At 41.8% G+C, this 16,928-nt stretch overlaps 1 protein-coding gene across 4 annotated transcripts in view; it reads left to right on the top strand.

Annotated features, from left to right (window-relative positions):
* Window positions 1-11,678, top strand: part of LOC142058702 (store-operated calcium entry regulator STIMATE-like) — a 45,190-nt gene extending 33,512 nt beyond the window's left edge. Inside the window, exons 8-12 of one of the 4 annotated variants that reach the window (XR_012661085.1) lie at window positions 446-2,032; window positions 2,929-3,007; window positions 4,736-4,852; window positions 5,531-10,587; window positions 11,214-11,678. Coding sequence is in view for 1 of the 4 variants with exons in the window: in XM_075096325.1 (XP_074952426.1) it covers window positions 446-556; window positions 7,580-7,591; window positions 10,295-10,415; window positions 11,214-11,320 (351 nt within the window). In the remaining 3 variants the exon portion in view is untranslated. Of the gene's footprint in view, window positions 1-445; window positions 3,008-4,735; window positions 4,853-5,530; window positions 10,588-11,213 lie in introns of all 4 variants that reach the window. The other 3 variants (XR_012661084.1, XR_012661083.1, XM_075096325.1) reach the window with 3 other exon arrangements.
* The last annotated feature ends 5,250 nt before the right edge of the window (window positions 11,679-16,928 follow it).

Genomic DNA, 16,928 nt, shown 5'->3' with positions numbered 1-16,928 from the left:
AATGGGTGGTATCTTTGAAAGTAAATTGTTTTAGCTTGAGTTAGTTAATGTAACTTTTCTGCATTATAGACAGTACCATATGTATGGGATTTTCTTTAGTGAAATGTCCGCCATATTACCAGTGTGGATAGAGAGCTTATGTGCTCGCTCTCGTTTTAACAGCATGCCACACCCACTGTTCTGAAGGTGCTGGAATCACTTCTTTGGGCTTAGAGTCAGTGATTGTAGTAGAGATTAATACGCATGCATCCTTCTTCGAAATGTACTGGAGGTTCCAGAGAGGATGTTTGATAGCACTGGCAGTAAATCCAAGTGACGTTCTGTAAGCTTTTTCTTGAGCAAATAAGGGTTTTTGCAAGCATAATAAAAGTAAAAGATTGGAAGTAGAATGAAAAAAGAGTATGACTTTGGTCCATGTTACTCAGAAGTCGTAATTTGTTTTTAGATCCTTATTTCAGCAGATGATGAGATGGAAGAATCAGAAGCTGAAGAGGACCTGCGTAGACTGACCAACTTAAAGCCCATTAAGAAAAAGAAGCATCGTTTTGGTCTGCCTGTATGACACATTCCCTGGCCTGTGTATTTGCAGGTTTTATGGCAAAACTTCAGTCAGTGGGTTTTAATGTTGCAATTGCATCTCCAGTTTCATACAAACTGACTTAAAAGCAAGGTCTACCAACAGGATGCAAATGGTTGGAAGACTTCCAGTTCAGTTGCACTACAGACACACTGACCAATTATGCAAGAATGTCTTTTCATCATGTGTGAAAAAGTGCTGTTAAGGATGAGTCACTGAGGGGATTTGTATCTGACATTTCAGAGAAGATCATAGAAAACAGATACAGCAATCTTTCACTGTTGTTACTGATGATACAGTTTAAGATGTTCTCAAAAAGGAATCAACTAAGTTAAAGGAGTGTGTTTTATTACTAAAAATGGCTTTTGCAGCATAATTCCTAGAGCAGAATAGATTATGGTTACAAGCTGTAACTTAACATTATTTTTTTAAGTACAAATGTTTACTTGCTACCGGGTACCTATGGAACTAATAGGTGGAACAAAGATTTTTTCCAAGTCTCCTCAAATCTATTTGACTATTTTATATTTAAGTTATATTTTCATACAGTTGTATTTAAAGATTCTCGTTGTCAGAGAAAAGGGTGCAGTTCCCTTTTTTGTGCAGAACAGGTCAAAAGATTCGTAGTTAAAATCTTATTTATCCTTGTGTCCTGGTTTAAGACAAAGGGATTGCAAAGGGAAGAAGCTCTCTGTCGCTGCTGAAGTCACCAAATATCACTAAAAATGCAGTCCTAAGTCTGCTTTTGACCACATAATTTGAAAATACCTTTTTTAATAGGAGGTGGTGTTTGCATATTCGACAAATGTGCACTTTAGTGTATAGCAAAGACCTGTTGTGATATGTTATTGTGAAATAATTATCTATGGATGACTCTAATTCTGTTTCTGCAAGTCTCTTGTGCATACCTCTCAAATGACCCAAAAGAAACGGAACATTTCTTACACTTTTCCTCATATAGGGCCTGTGGTACAGGACCGTGATCTGATTGAAGCAGTTGTGCTACAATGTTGCAAATAATTCTGCCCCTTGTTTTTTCTTGGAAAAACAATCTTCTATTTAATGTGATTAAAAAAAAAAATCTCCTCTTTAATTTCCATTAAGTCTGGTTATCCTTTCGTATTTAAAAACAAAGCAAAACCAATAGGTATAACACAGTTGTTACTACAGAATTTTTGTGATTTTCAGTGTCTTGTCTTCTGATAATTGACAACGTGTGCTGATCTGAAACCTAGCATACGTGTTTTCAGTGACAACCCTTTGCTTTGCATATTTTCTAAATGATTGTTTCCAACAGCTTTCCTTCCTTAGTTAAACATTGTGCAGGACAAGGCAATGTGTTAAAGAGGTGACAACAGACCTTAATTGCAAATCTGTTGTGGTATCTGGACATCAGAAATGTTCCAAGCCTTAAACCAAACAGTTTCATTGGAAAACTGCTCCGAACTTTTTAAGGTATTTTTACATTTTTTTATAGATTTACTAGGTCTTAATGTGATTTATTATCCAGGCCACTTAAATGGGGTTCTTGGGCCTTAGTAAATACTGAACTGTGCGCTCCCGTATTTATTTTCACTATTCCAGCATTCCTTTTCACTGCTTGGCTGCTGAGGTGAACACAATGTTCTGAGTCTTCAGGTACACCTTGGCATGTCCAGCTGGTTAGAAGAGACATTTTACCAAACCGAACGTTTGTGAGTTTAGTTGAGCCACTGACCTCTATTACTGTGCACTGAAATGCAATAACTGCAATAAGTTTAAGTACTAGTGTTTCTTTTAGACTAAATCTAGAAACTAATAACAGTGGAAGTTAAACTGAGCTTTTCTGAAATTGGGGGGGGGGGGGGAATCCCTAATCAGTGTTGCCTCAGTTTTAGGTTTTGGGGTTGTGTTTTTTCATTGATTGTGTGACTTGCATCTTCTCTTGACTATTTACCACTGGGTGGGCACGTATCTCCAAAAGCACAGTACTTCAAGGAATTAATTTTCATCAACTGAATGGTCTCATACAGCTCACTTCCAAAAGGATTTAAGAGCTACAACTGGCTCTTGTCACAAGTGTCAGCATTTATTTTTTAGCGTAGGATTTGTTCTATTTCAGATAGTGAAATAAAGCTATTCAACATGTGCTACATACCACTGCACATCCATCACTATCCTCATCAACCATCAGAGATAACTGAGCAGCGCACACAAATTTAACTGTACAAGCTTTCATTTTATCTTCCTTTTCCCTCCTTTTCTCCAGTTACTTAAATTATCAAAATTATTTCTATTTCTAGTCTAGTGTTTAGTCAGTGAGGTGTCAGTATAAAATTATGGCCTTAATCATGTAAAACATTGATTTTTAGCAGACCTCAAACTTACTGACCAAGTACAAAACCGTGTAAAGCACTATGGAGCAGTTTCTTGAAGATGGTTATAGCAAAGGTATATAAATGCCTAATTTTTCCTGTCTTAAGTGCTTAAATGTCACTTGGTTTGAGATTTTGGTATGCCTAGCAAGATGATGTAGTAAAGCACTATGAGCCAAAGAGACAGAAGTGTATTAAATACCACAGTAGGAAGAGGAGGAACGTATCTTCAGAGGGGAAAACCAGCTCTAACTTTCTCCACTAAGATAAAAATTTTATTCAGTCTTAGCCAAATAACAAAATTTTTTTCTATTCATTCTTTGTTATCATGTGAAAGAGACGGAAAATGTAAAATTGTTAGTTCTCTTTCTAAGATGAAAATTGGAATTCTTGCAATAGGCACAAGTAGGACAAGTGCTGTTGTCTGTGAGCTTGTATGTGTGAGGAGGCAGTATGTGCCTAGTGCTTCACTGTGTCTTACTGTTCATTGAAATGTATTGGCAGTACAGTCTGAAATAAATTTTCCATAAAGAGTTGATCCAGTAATAATATTACAACATGACAACGTTTGCATTATCCTCAAATTGGCACTCTAAATTTTTACATGATAAATATTCTTTATGCCAACTCATAACAAAGGTTTAATTCGGGTTGTGCTTAAAAAAGTGATTCTGCTTAATGAAAATAAGCTATGTTGTATATGCCAAAGTAAGAGAAAGGGATGGTAACTCACAGAAGAGAGGCAGAAGTATCAGTGGAGATCTGTTAATTGTTTCTGGTATCTGACCTGTGAATAATCTGCATAAATTTAAAACACTGGCTTTGTCTAGTAAGTGATTTTCAAGTTCTGGCTTTAAAATGTTCAGGTCCCCTTGTCTTACTTTAGGTAAATGCTGTATGTTAACGTTGCTAACTAAAATGTACTATAGCTTTTCTTCAGGGAAAAACTCAGAAATTGAGTTGCAAATTAGAGCAATGCAAAGTGATCCCCTCCAGCAGGTGTCTGCTCTGCTTCCAGCTGTGCCTGAGGAGGGAGGCAAGGGCTGTCATGATCTGCTGACAGCTGAGCATCACAAGGAATTTCTGCCACTGTGCTTGACTAACACGTTTGCAAACTTTGCTGTGCTTTTACAGGAGAAGCCAGTAATGAAAGCGAATAAATTCAGCCACATCAAGTCAGAGTAGACCTACAGCATAGGCGTGCAAACTTTTTTAGGTAAAGCTTCCAGCTCAAGTACTGAAAATGACTGCTATGGTTTTACAAAGTAAAACTGCAGTGTCTTTAAAAAAGGGACTATTTTGTAGGTGTGTTTTTGTCTTGCGTGGGTATCCATCTCAAACTGAATGTTGGGTTTGTCTGTAAGTGAATTCAGAGTATAGCCTATGCGAGCAAAACCAACAGCTGTATTCTGCTGCCCTCTGTTTGGACTATTGTTTAATCAGTGGTGTTACCTTAAACTTCTAAGGGTATCTAATGTAATTACATTGTATAATGGTTTACAATAAAGTTTGACTTATTACAGATTTGTACACTTGTTTTATACTTGTTCTGTTTAAAAGTGTGTGTTTCAATGTTTATAATGCACCATTATGTGAAGCAAGTTTTGCTGCTGGAGTTTAACTTCAGAACTGCAGCTTTTTGCTCTCTCATGTTGGTATTAATTTCAATATATTCATTTACTTTAATAGCAAGTCCCATTTGAGTTGGAGGGACCGCTGTTCTTAAGTAGCAAATTTTGTTTACGACTGTAGGAATCCTTGCAAGCTCCTCTTGGATTTATTCCCTGCCATCTTGACTCTCCAGGTTCCCTGGAGGTACGGCAAGGTATCTACCATGAATTTTCCAGAGGGCTGGACAAACGAGAAGGACCATGTAGGATGAGAGCTGGCTCACTGTAAGGTGTAATGTGATGAAGTGCAGGTAATTGTTGGGGTTTTTTTTGGGGGGGGGGGGGGGGGGGGGGGGGGGGGCAGGTTTGTTTGCTTGGTCAGTTTGGTTTGGGGGTTTGTTGTTTTGGTTTTTGGTTTGGGTTTGGTTTTTTTGTTAGGCTGCAAATGGTGAGAGGTTGATATCTTTATGCCAGAATAGAGCAGAAATCCTGTTCTTGGTAAGCTCCTGTTGCTGTCATCCTTTCCTGTCTTGGTGGCAGCAGTTTAATGTCTTCTGCTGGGCTGGACCTGCACAATATTGATCCACTACTACCTCTAAGTCCTCTATAATGTCTGCCCATTACTTTCATTACTTCCCACCTACTATGCACAAGAAACCCCATACCCACTGCATCTTTAAAGGGAATTCAGAGAATAATCTTCAACCTATCAAGCCTGTCAGTCCACTGAGGTATGATAGCAGTTTCCTGGAGAAGTCGAGTCTTTAAGATCTGTGTCCCCTAGAGATCACAGTGACCAGACGTGTGTACGTTCACTGAATTCTTGATGGTGATAGCCATATTTTAGCTGCAACCGTTCCTCAGCAAAGGACTCTTCCACACTCCGTATTGTAGGGGAAGATGAAAGAGGGTTAATTTGCGTTTCTAATAGCCCCTGCTAAATAAATGAGCCTATCTTGTTTCATTGTCATTCACGTCTTGTCTAACAGATTTCAGGACCTCAGCCAGGTGAACAGGAACATTTCTACTCTGAAATGTAAGCAACTGTGGATTTAGGTAGATTTTTTTTTTTTTTTTTGTAAGGAAAAACTAGCCCATGACCTGTAAGAGGAAATGGTGGTTTGGTTTTTGTTCAGCCTTGGTCTAGGAAATGTATGAAGAGAACAGAATTGTGCAGGCTGTGGGGGATGTCTAAGAAACTCAGGATACGCTGCCTACCTCTGGAGCGCCTCATCTCCTGCCCCCAAGTGACATGCAAGTGGAAGGTGTTTTGATTTTTTTTGTATAAATTAAATGGCCATGAGAGCATAACTCTTTTGCTTTTGAGTAAGGAATACGTAGTAGCAATTAGGGTCTTGAAAAAAGGGTCTTGAATTCTAAATATTTGCTTTAAACATGCAGAATGTTATTTTCCTGTTGTAATATGTACCACCAGAATGGTGATGCTTACAGGGCTGCATAGAAACATAGGAGAGCTGTACTTTGTACAACAGAAAAAATTTTCCTAAAGGTTTTCCTAAAGTCGGTGTTTTTTTCTTCTGCTTTATTACAGGTACTGCTGTTCTGCAGAAACATTTCCTCTAGTTTAGTAAATTGTGTGTTTAAAATAGAAATTCAACATAAGGAATGGCTAAGGATATAACATCCAAGCTGCTGCTTAACCTACAAATAAGTCCCCCAATAGTCATGTAAAGGAAAGCATCATCTTAGGCCTGGAAAGAGTTCAGCTTAAAGTCAAAATGGGCACCTGGAGGTCTGGTTCACAACCAACAAATCCCATAGTCCTGATCGTATGGCACTAGAGCTGTGGTATTGATGTAATGTTTCCATAATGAAAAATAGCAATTTTATTTTACCTCCCATGCTTCTCTGTAGCATGAACAAAACAGGCGGAGCTTGAGAGAAGGCCGGGGCATATTTCTATTACTACAACAGTCTGTTTCTAGTAAGAGGTTTGCAAGTCTGCCACATCTGCCTTTTGCACATTAACATACCTGGCTGGGGTCTTGGTTCTTTGTAGGTGTTGAGTGCGGTCACAGAAGCTGATTTTTTTTGCATGATGCAAAGAATTAATGTGAAAAAACAAAAACGAGGGAAACAAACCCCCACCCAACCCTCTCCTGGTAATAAAAATTAGAGTTCATGCTTAGAGGTTTTTTTTTTCCTCTTAATTAAAAAATTTTTTAGAGAACAAATCTTAAGTTCTGGAAGAGGTTTTACTACTGTCAGCAGGTACAGTGGGGAACACTATTTATTCATGTCGAGGTAAGGTACTCCTATACAGATGACAGGTGAAATGATTAAATTTACTAATACCGCTGTAAGTAGACAGTGATTTTACACTCTCATTTGTGTAAGAGCCAGCATCAGAGCAAGCTCAGCAATAGAACTGTAAGGGTAAAACCATATCCTGTTTTATTAGCTCTCCAATACACACAAAATACTCTTCTGTTAAAGATCTCTGTGCAAAAGTGATTTAGGGAACAATGTCATGCTTTGGATGTTAGGTTTATATAATCTTTAGAGAATGCATATTTTACTATACTGGAAAAGAAACACAGACTTTTTTTTTTCCCATTCGAGAGAATTCAGAGTCAATTTTGTGCCTGTAAGAGTTTTGCCTTTTCAAGTTATAAATAAAGCCCCAGTGGACTTCCTGGGAAGTTGTTTTGTAGTGGATCGGGCTTCCCCACGGTCCCACTGTGACAGCTGTCTGCTCTTGTCAGTCCCCAACTCCATCCGTCCCCAGGCACAGGGCACAGTAAATACTGCAAACCCTAGTCATGGCTAAGAATAAACGTTTGAACAACAGGCTCTGTCAGCCTGAATCATCCTGGGTTCTGGTTTGGGAAAATGACCAGCTAATGACTTCATGTTAGATGCTCTATATAAGTCGAGGAAAAAAACAGGCGTTTGCAGAGCGCACAGGCTGGATTTAATCAAAGCCGGGGAACGACCTTGGAAGGGATTACAGTCGAGTGAGCACTGCAGTTATGTCACAGGTACAGGGAGATTTGTTTGAGGCTGGCTTTTGTTAGAGTGGGGCACCCGTGTTAGAGTTTTAGATGGTTTGCTTGGAATAGCTTATTAGCAAGCTGTTCTCATTAACCACTGAATTCGGCTTTTCTGCTCTATGAGACTTGTTTGATTATGTTTTGATTTAAATGCTCTGTTTATATATTTTATCACATAAGTTGTTAGGAGGGATTATTTGACGATAAAGGAAAGCAGCTGCCCTCTCCATGGTTGGTTAATTTAGTTTTAAAGTGTTCTGTTTTACCATAAATACTTTTATTTCTGTAGAAAGGGAAAAACATTGCCACTGCTCTGGTTGGGGTGTTTCACAGAAGGAGTGATTTCTGCTTTTCCAACATGCTTTCTCAGACAATGATCTGAAATTTTGGCAGTAGTTTTGAAAGGACGTGGCTACAATGAAGTGTGCTCCTGTGTAAACCTTAACACATTAACGTGCATGACAGAAAATTGCAACTGTTAGGATACAATATTTGAGACTGAAATTTTGTATTACACACTTTTCATTTTGTAACTGATGGCTTGTCTTTACTGTGTTCCCCAGTAATTGGTGGTTCAAAGCAATCTTAAAATTAGCTGAGAAATTTTGATGTTTTCACATAAGTGTTATGTTGTCAGCACAAGCTACCTGTGCATGGCAGAGCTCTGCCCAGCACAAGAGTTTTACATGGTGGGTGGGATGGAGGCTAAGAAAATGGGGACGGTAGAAGAGCACAGTCTTTCAACCACATAGAGCAACTCAGATCAGCCTATTTTTTTACTCCAAAGAAGAGGAGACTTTAAAAAACCCAGTCATATGTCTTGTAAAACAACAGTTTTTGACTTGTGACAGGAGTAGATAAAGCACAGGCTGCACTGCTGTGCCAGCTGGGAATGGCTCCTGGCAAACCCTGCTTACAAATGCACTTGTGTTGGGAGCAATTGACAGTGTGTTGTTGCGACACTGGCAGCTACTGGTGCTGGCAGGTCCAGGGCTCACTTCTATGGCTCATGGTAACCTTTCTGTGCAGCCTTTTCACTTTTTAGGTGGGGTCCAGCTAATCCACAGCAGCTGTCCTGCTAGAAAATCCTAGTGCATCTCAAGTGCCTCTTTCCTTACCCCATCCCCAAGACACATCCCTTCTCTTGGTGGAAAGAGGCCTCACAGTTATTGTCCCTTGCCGAAAACAGGGGAAGGACATTAGCAGGTTTCATATTCCTGTTAATAAAATAAGGGGGTTTTTTCCCCCTTTCTGTGTTGTAGCCAACACAGGTCTGTACTGATTGCCTGTGTTGGCCATGGGGCATGTGGGACCATTCCCATCACATGCCAATTTTCATTACAGATGGACAGATGAAACCCTGGCAGTAAGGATGTTTGGTTAACCAGCTAACTGAACAAAAGCTGTCGTGAATTTTGAAGGTTTTGCTACCACCCTATTCCCCTTGCTTGCTTTGGCTTCTCATAGTGTGTTTTCTCCAGAGGTCTCGTGAGTGTTTTGTTTCCCACAACACATGCATATGGATTGACAGCAAGCTATTCTGAGCGTTCCCAGGAATTTACAGCCAGCAGGAAACGTGCCAAAGGCTCCAGTGCAGCCAGCCTGCCCCTGCTCAGTGCTAGGCATGCATGAGCTGTGTCTGCTACTCCAGCTATTCGCAGGCCTTGAGGGATTTGTTTCCCTCCACAACTGTTTTTAGCTTTACAGGCAGTGACCTAGAAAAGTAGAAGTGGGCTCCACCTCTGCCAAAACCCAAGTATCAGAAGGCCCATGTATGTAGCAATTGGATGATAAGTTTCTCATTTCTGGTTCAGTGTGCAAATCTGGTAAAGTTGGAGTGTCTGGGTCTTTTTAATCACATCTCTTGTGCCCCTACACCCTGCCGTGAGGTCTGCCTGGTGGGACCTTGGCAACTGGTCCTTGAAATAGTAAACTGAAGAGGGAATGTTAGTGGTGCCAACTGCTGCTGATTGATGTTGTGTCTGACTTTGAAGAGCCGATTTAAAGGTAAGGATAGGCTGATATGATCCTATGATATCCTGACTTTCTTTTAGCAAGATAAACTGTAAACAGATTAATTCTTGGATGTTCCAGTGCACCACCTGATGATGCATCTGTTTCTACATTAGATTTCCTTCTTTGGGTTCCGAGTCCAGTGTTTCAGGTGTGTTCAGCACACACTTGTAGACAACCCTGTTGAGTGCTCAGATACTTTTGTTCCCTAAATTTAAGATCAATAACTATGGGTAGTATTAAGTCCATTCCAACTAAATAAGATTTCAAAATCTCTCTGACCAATTTCCTAAAGAAGTAGCAAGTAGACTGAGGCACAAGCACAGTTTAGTAATGAATAGGTTTTTTTCCATCCCAAACATCGGACAGATTCTTAAATTACCTGTCTATACTTGCAGAAAGGGCCAGACAGGGCTGGACAGAGAAAACTTAAAAGTAAATTAAAAAGAAAAATAAAAAAGCAATCTTTCAAAGATTTCTTTCTGTTTCTTTCAAAGGCTGCACAATCAGAAGACAATTTCAGAACCAAACAGTAGTAGTGGCAACAGATTTTTGGGAAGGCAGTGAAATCATGGTTGTGCAAAGATCTGGAGTAGCTGAGTGTGGAGTCTCAGAATTGAAATAACTGGGATATTGTAATGAAAACCTCTGTATGTTAAGGCAGCTTTGTTCCCTGTGCTTCTGAACATGAAATACTGATGTGTGGGCAATACATTTGTGTCTTAGCCAGCCCCTGTGAAAAAGAAGCGTCCTCCCATTAAAGAAGAAGACCTCAAAGGAGCCAGGGGAAACCTTTCAAAAAACCGGGAAATTAAATCCAAAACCTACCAAGTGATGAAGCAGTGTGGTAAGCCTCCTTGATGGAAACAACTAAGCAGTCTTCCAAAATAAAACATCTACTTCATTGCTCTTTACAGGTGAAAGGGGGTTACCTCTGGAACAGCAGCCAGCAGTATGCTCGCTGACCCTTCCCTGGCTGTGTTGGGATTTTGCATCTGTCATCTTGACAGCACCAAGAGGTGCCAACAGGGCTCTGCCTGGAGTGATTGTTCTCTCTGTCTGGACAAAGCAGGAGGGAGAACCCTGACTTTGCCTTCTGAACCAGGGTTCAAACCAAGCCCTGGGCCCGTAGCCAATGTCAATGACTGCCCAAGCTGAAGATTGGAGTCTTGGTCATGGGTTAGGGGATTTCTGGCCTCTCGGATGAATTTGATGTGTTTGAGATGAAGCAGAATTGGGGGGGGGGGGGGGAATAAAGGGCAGAAGGTGAGAGAGAATAGAGTGACTGCTTGCACTGAACACCCCTGGTACTCTGGTTTTGTGTTGCTTTTCCACCACCAGTGGGGGAATATAAGAAAAAATGGTGAATTTTAACCCCTTTCAGTATAATAGCCTGGACCTCAGTAGTTTCCAAGCTTCTAAAGCATCTGCAGGGATTTGGGGCCAGTCGATGGCAGTGACCACCTACAGGTGCTGTTAGCTGCCCTGTGCTTGGGATGGGAGTGCTGTGCTTTAAGGTTTGGGAAGTTGATGGGTGGATGAAATATTTATCAAATGTGTATAATGTATTTCAGCAGCTCTAGTTTTACTCCCAAAATTTGGTGTGCTACCTCACTGATTGCCTCTCCCGGTTTTCTTTTCCAAGAACAAATGGGTTCTGCAGCACCATCCATATTCAGCCAAGATCGGACAGGGGGTGAAACAGTCTTTGAGAAACCGAAAGAAGGGCCGGCCAAGAGCGTCTTTGGCTGACGGCGGAGCTGGATGTCTCTTACCCACATGACTGTCATAACATTTTTCCCAAATCTTTGCCCCTTAAACTAAAGTCACTGTAAACCTAAGCAGCTAATTTCTGCTGTAAGTTATTAGGTAGGGAATAGACTCATGTCAAAGGGTATGAACTTCCATGTTAATTTGTATTACATGCTTGCTTTCTATGTATTGAAGAGTGCTTGCTATAATGGTTTATTAAAAGAAGGTTGTTGGACACAGCTTGGCACACTGTGGTGACTAATTTCAATTTAAGCTTAGATTAATTCTGTGGACACTTTGGCATTGCAAGCTATGATCTAGTCTGTCAAATGCAAAGAATAAACATTCAGATGATACAGCTTTAGTGTCAGTGCAATTTCTCGCCAAGAGGGAGCTGAGGAAGGGCTGGTCGAAGGGGCCTCACAGAAACCTGGAGACTTCACCCAAGTCTGTGCTGACTGCACAGACCCCTCAGGCTGGAGTGTGCCACAGGGCAGCAGGTCCCTCTTCATGGCCCTCCCCTCATACCTCCCCCCTCACAGCCCCCAGCACAGCAGCGTCATGGATGCCCCGTGAGTGGCTCTGCCAGGAAGCAAGGTGCTGTGCTGACAGTGTGCCCCAGCACTGAGGGAGGGCTTCCAGCCCATTCCCCAGTGGCTTTTTCCTCACAACCTCGGGGCTCTGTTGGATCAAGTGAGAAGTAGGGTGACAGACCAGCCGCACAGGTGCCATGTCCCACCTGATTGAAGAGAAGAATGACCCGAGGGTCTCTCTGCAATAGCAAACCCACTCTGAGTGGAAGCTGATTTTTTGCAGCCCTGTTTACATCTTGATTTGCTGCATTAAACATGAAACCTTTTTTTCCCCAAGGTTATAAATTTTAGTATTTCCCTTCAGCTGGATCTTTATGCACAAACATGGATGATCCTCTGCTTTGTTGGCAGCTGCTGTGCTTCTCTCACATCCGAGTCCCTGGCACCGTGTCCAGGGACAGCAAGGTAGGTGCCACCCTTATTTAAGGAATTTAATTTTGCACAGGCTAGACTTAATAAAGAAGTGAGAGTGATATTGAAGGTCTCTCTGCTCCGTGAAGAATATAATATTTGCCTTTTTTGTCCCAACCACTTGACGGATAAAATGTGCCAATGGCCACAAAGTTCCCAGACAGGCTGCAGAATGGGCTGTGCATAAGGCAGCAGCAAATCCTTTGGGTTTAAGGGAGAGGTTTCCTTAAAAAATTAAAGATATTGCTGGTGCATTGCCCTATTTTTTTCACTTTCAAAGATTATTATTTGCAGCCAAGACGCTGCCTCCTCTCTCTGCTGGATGCTATTCCTCCATGGGGCCCAGGTTCCTCACAGGTAACTCAGCACAGCATTTTCCTCTGAGAAAGACCCCTTCCAGAGCTTTGAAGATAAAACCAAAACAAAACACAGTGGAGAAAAAACTTCCCACCCTGCTAAAGCTGGAGCTGTCCCTACATCAGGTTTAACAACAACCCCATGCAACACTAAAGGCTTGGGGAGGAGTGGCTGGAGAGCTGCCTGGCAGAGAACGATCTGGGGGTGTTGGTTGACAGCTGCCTGAACATGTAGCCAGCAGTGTGCTCAGGTGGCCAAGAAGGCCAACAGCATCCTGGCTTGTATCAGGAATAGTGTGGCCAGCAGGAGCAGGGAAGTGATCGTGCCCCTGTACTTGGCGCTGGTGAGGCCGCACCTGTAGTACTGTGTTCAGTTTTGGGCCCCTCACTACAAGAAAGACATTGAGGTGCTGGAGCGTGTCCAGAGAAGGGCAACAAAGTTGGTGAAGAGTCTAGAGAACAAGTCTTATGAGGAGCAGCTGAGGGAACTGGAGTTGTTTAGCCTGGAGAAGAGGAGGCTGAGGGGAGACCTTATTGCTCTCTACAACTACCTGAAAGGAGGCTGTAGCGAAGTGGGGGTCGGTCTCTTCTCCCTAGTAACAAGTGATAGGACAAGAGGAAATGGCCTCAAGCTGCGCCAGGGGAAGTTTAGGTTGGATATTAGGCAAAATGTCTTTACTGGAAGAGTGTCAGGCATTGGAACAGGCTGCTCAGGGAGGTGGTGGAGTCTCTGTCCCTGGAGGTATTTAAAAGAAGGGTAGACGTGGTGCTTGAGGATATGGTTTAGTGGTGGACTTGGCAGTGACAGGTTAGCGGTTGGACTCGATGATCTTAAGGGTCTTTTCCAACCTTAACAATTCTATGATTCTGTGATAACAAACTCTCCTTAATCTGTAACAAGAAATTAGCAGGAGGTTGCTTTATAATTAGAAAAACGATGGAGAGAAACAAGTAGGGCAAAATGTTGACGCTTTCTTTTGTACAATACAAGTGACTGAATTCTGCAAATTTGCTAGACTGGGTAGCAGGAGAGGGTATTTCAGACCTGGCCTTGGGGGTATGCTGGTGCTGATTTAGCATAGCGCAGATGCAGCAGGAAAGCAAGGTAAGTCATCTGCCAGAAACTTGGGATTTTGCTAACAGCTTTATTTCCAGGGTGTCCTCAGGTTCAGTTATTTGTGGTGCTTCCCAGTGTGACAATAAGTGCTCAGAACCAGGGATCTTTTTTTCTTTTTCTGTCTTCTAAGATGGACCTCATCTGAAAAAATAATGCATTGGAGGTAAAAGCATATCCCTGGGACAAAGTCATTCCCCATCTGTAACAGCAATGCCTCCTGTATGAATTGCAGGAATCTTCCCCTGTCCCCAGCCTTGCTGCTGTGCTGGAAAAGTTACTGGATGCTGCTGCAGGATGGGAGATACCTGTAGGTAAGAGGAACAAATATACAGCTGCCTGGAGAAATTTTTGTCCTCTTCATCTGCGTGAGTCTAATAAATCCAATCATGGAAAATGTGTTTTCTTCGGTTTTTTTTCCTCATTTTCACAATGAGGAACAGTGAAAGAAAAGTGTCTGAACAAAGCCCCAGGGTTTGAGTTTTTACATCATTTTGCACAGAAAATTATTTCCTGTTATGATGGTGGATTTTATATCCTACTTCCAAGGTGACCTGAAGTTATTACACAGCATGTTCGTTCCTCAGGATAAGAAGCACTGGGTGCTGCAGGATTGGTGCCTGGTGCACCAGCAGCAATGAGCACTGGACATCAGCAGGGATGGCTGTTGTTGGCGGTTTGTGCAGAAATGGGGCAAAGTGCTCAAGTCTGAGGGCACGGCTGAGCACGCGAATTTCCTGTCACTGCTTCAGCAAGGCACAAAGGGATGTGGAAGGGATTTCCTGGCTTCCCCGGGTGCTGACTGGCTCTGTGCACCCAGGAGCAGGGCAAAGCCAACCACTCAGCCTAAATCTGTGCAGTTAAAGCAGCTCTTTAATGTCTGTGCAGTGTTACATGTAGGTATTAGAAAACCAACTGCAACCTCATTTAATTAAAGCTAAAGCTTTTACTCTTGGGGATCTTAGGCCGCTAAGTGTATAATCCTGTCTATTTTAACGGATTAAAGCATTACACAAGTTGTAGAAGTTAATAAAATGTTTAACAGCTTTATTTTTTCTCTGTTAAAATACATATTTACATGTCCTGCTATAAGCAATAGAGTATTTGCAAGTAGTATAAACTGTCTGGAAGAAGTGAAGTTTATTTTTTAAAAAGTTACTTAAAGCACAGCCTTGGAACACCAGGTTGTGCTCAACAGGCTCTTTACGGTGAACTTGTAAATGTCTGTTGAAGTAATAAATTACTGAGCCCTGCATTAGTGTTTCCTTGCAAATCCAAGGCCACTGGAAGCATGCTCTCCACCTGGACACTTTGTCTGTAAAGTAACAATCAAGCAAACACAGGTGCATGTACTTCCACAGGATCTTTGTATTAATTTAGGACAACTAATGGCATCACCTACCATAGAGTTATAAGGGGGAAAATGTTGGCAAAAAGCAAAAGAGTTTTTGTGTGGACAGGCTGCAGGTCTGGTTGAGAAAGGGCTGTTTGCCATCCTGGAGCTGGAAGCACAGGGCAGACAGGCAGGGAAATCATGGTAGGAGGGCAGCATTCAGCCTTCATCTGCTCAGGGCTGAGGGGAGAGGCAGTCTTCCCCGATTGCATCTCCCCACAGCACCGGCTGGTTGCGTGTTAACATACCTGCATGCATGTGTTCATATAAATGCATACAGGAACCGGGTGCTGACACAGCAGCTGCATATGCCTAAGACATCCTCTGAACTACAACCCTGGGGGATGATAATTTCCCTGTCCTGTTGATATTTTCAAGATTTCAAACATTTTATTTTCTTGCACTGGGAATGCATGAAAAAATGAAGCCTGCTGAAAGCTTTCCAATAAAACAAGCAAGCCCCAGACATGTGGCATTGGAATGGCTTGTGACAGTTTGCTCCCTGACCCCCATTTCTCACCTTGGTTTCCTCAGTTGTAGAGCTGAGGAGATGAACATTTGAAATGGGTTCTGCCCAGGGCCTGTTAACCCCACTGCCTAAAACCCCAATTATTTCCCTACAATGTGTTTAAATTGCCTTCTAGAAAAGGCAGACATTACAACTACTCGGATGGAGAAATATCTTTCAAATAGTCATGCAAGCTGTCTTGCATTAGGAGACTACCTAAACACCACATGAGTGAGCACGAGTTTTAGGAATTGTGTTAGTATAACACTGTCTGTAATTATTTGTGTATAAAATTGGACTTTTAAGATAATTTCTTTTTCCAGAGCTACAAGCCAACCCTTGACCAACAAAAACTTCATAGGAACTGCTCGAAGTCCCTGTTGGATGAAGATTTTATTATAAAATAGGAGCTGAAAAGAGTCATCCCACTCAGTTTACAGGTAAATTTAGGTGCAGAACTCTCCCAGCACTAAGCTTTTGTGCAAACAGCCCCACTGAGCATGTGGTTTAAGGGCAACTTTACAGAATCCCCAGCTGGATATGTTGCAGCTGTGTTAGGGCCGGACAAGGCCAGATGTACTCCCATGCATGGCTGCTGTTGTGCTTTTTTTTGGGTGGTTTATGTTTTCTTTGTACACTTACGTATGTGTACATACAGGCACTGACTTAGCGCCCCTCTCTCTAGGGAGTCTAGGAAAGGTCTGATTACTTTTACTGTTTAGCTAATGACAGGCCACAGCTGACTTTGCTATTTGAAAAACAAGTATTATGGCTTGTCAGAAGAAGCAAAAAGGGATGATTTAAGAGGGCCATTCCGTACCTCTCATGGGCCGGTTGGGCAGGGAGGCACAAGGTTTGAAGAAGTCACCAGTTGTAAAATCTCACATGAGCATTGCATGTCTTAGCAATCTCCAAATCTCTGAAGTGCTTGAGATAACACTAAGGATATGCCCTTTCAAATTATTATTGTTGGATGTGGTAGAGATTCATGCATCCAAAAATGAAGCTTGTTGCACAGACCAGTTCATCTGCCTGTGGGATTTCACGTGCCACAGTGATATCTAAGTTTAAAAAGAAAACATAAGGATTTCTTAACTGTATGCATTATGAAACATTAAAATTCTAATGTTTAACAGCAAAGATCTGTTGGAAAAATAAACGTTAACCAAGTTCAAGTTTTACCTATGTTTAACATGTAAATATTAAGTTTCTGGGTCTCTTCAAAGTCTACAT

This window comes from Phalacrocorax aristotelis, chromosome 6 (genome assembly GCF_949628215.1).
Source record: "Phalacrocorax aristotelis chromosome 6, bGulAri2.1, whole genome shotgun sequence".
NCBI lineage: Eukaryota > Metazoa > Chordata > Aves > Suliformes > Phalacrocoracidae > Phalacrocorax > Phalacrocorax aristotelis.
The sequence above is the reverse complement of the archived record's forward strand: the minus strand, read 5'-3'. Positions and strand labels throughout refer to the sequence as shown.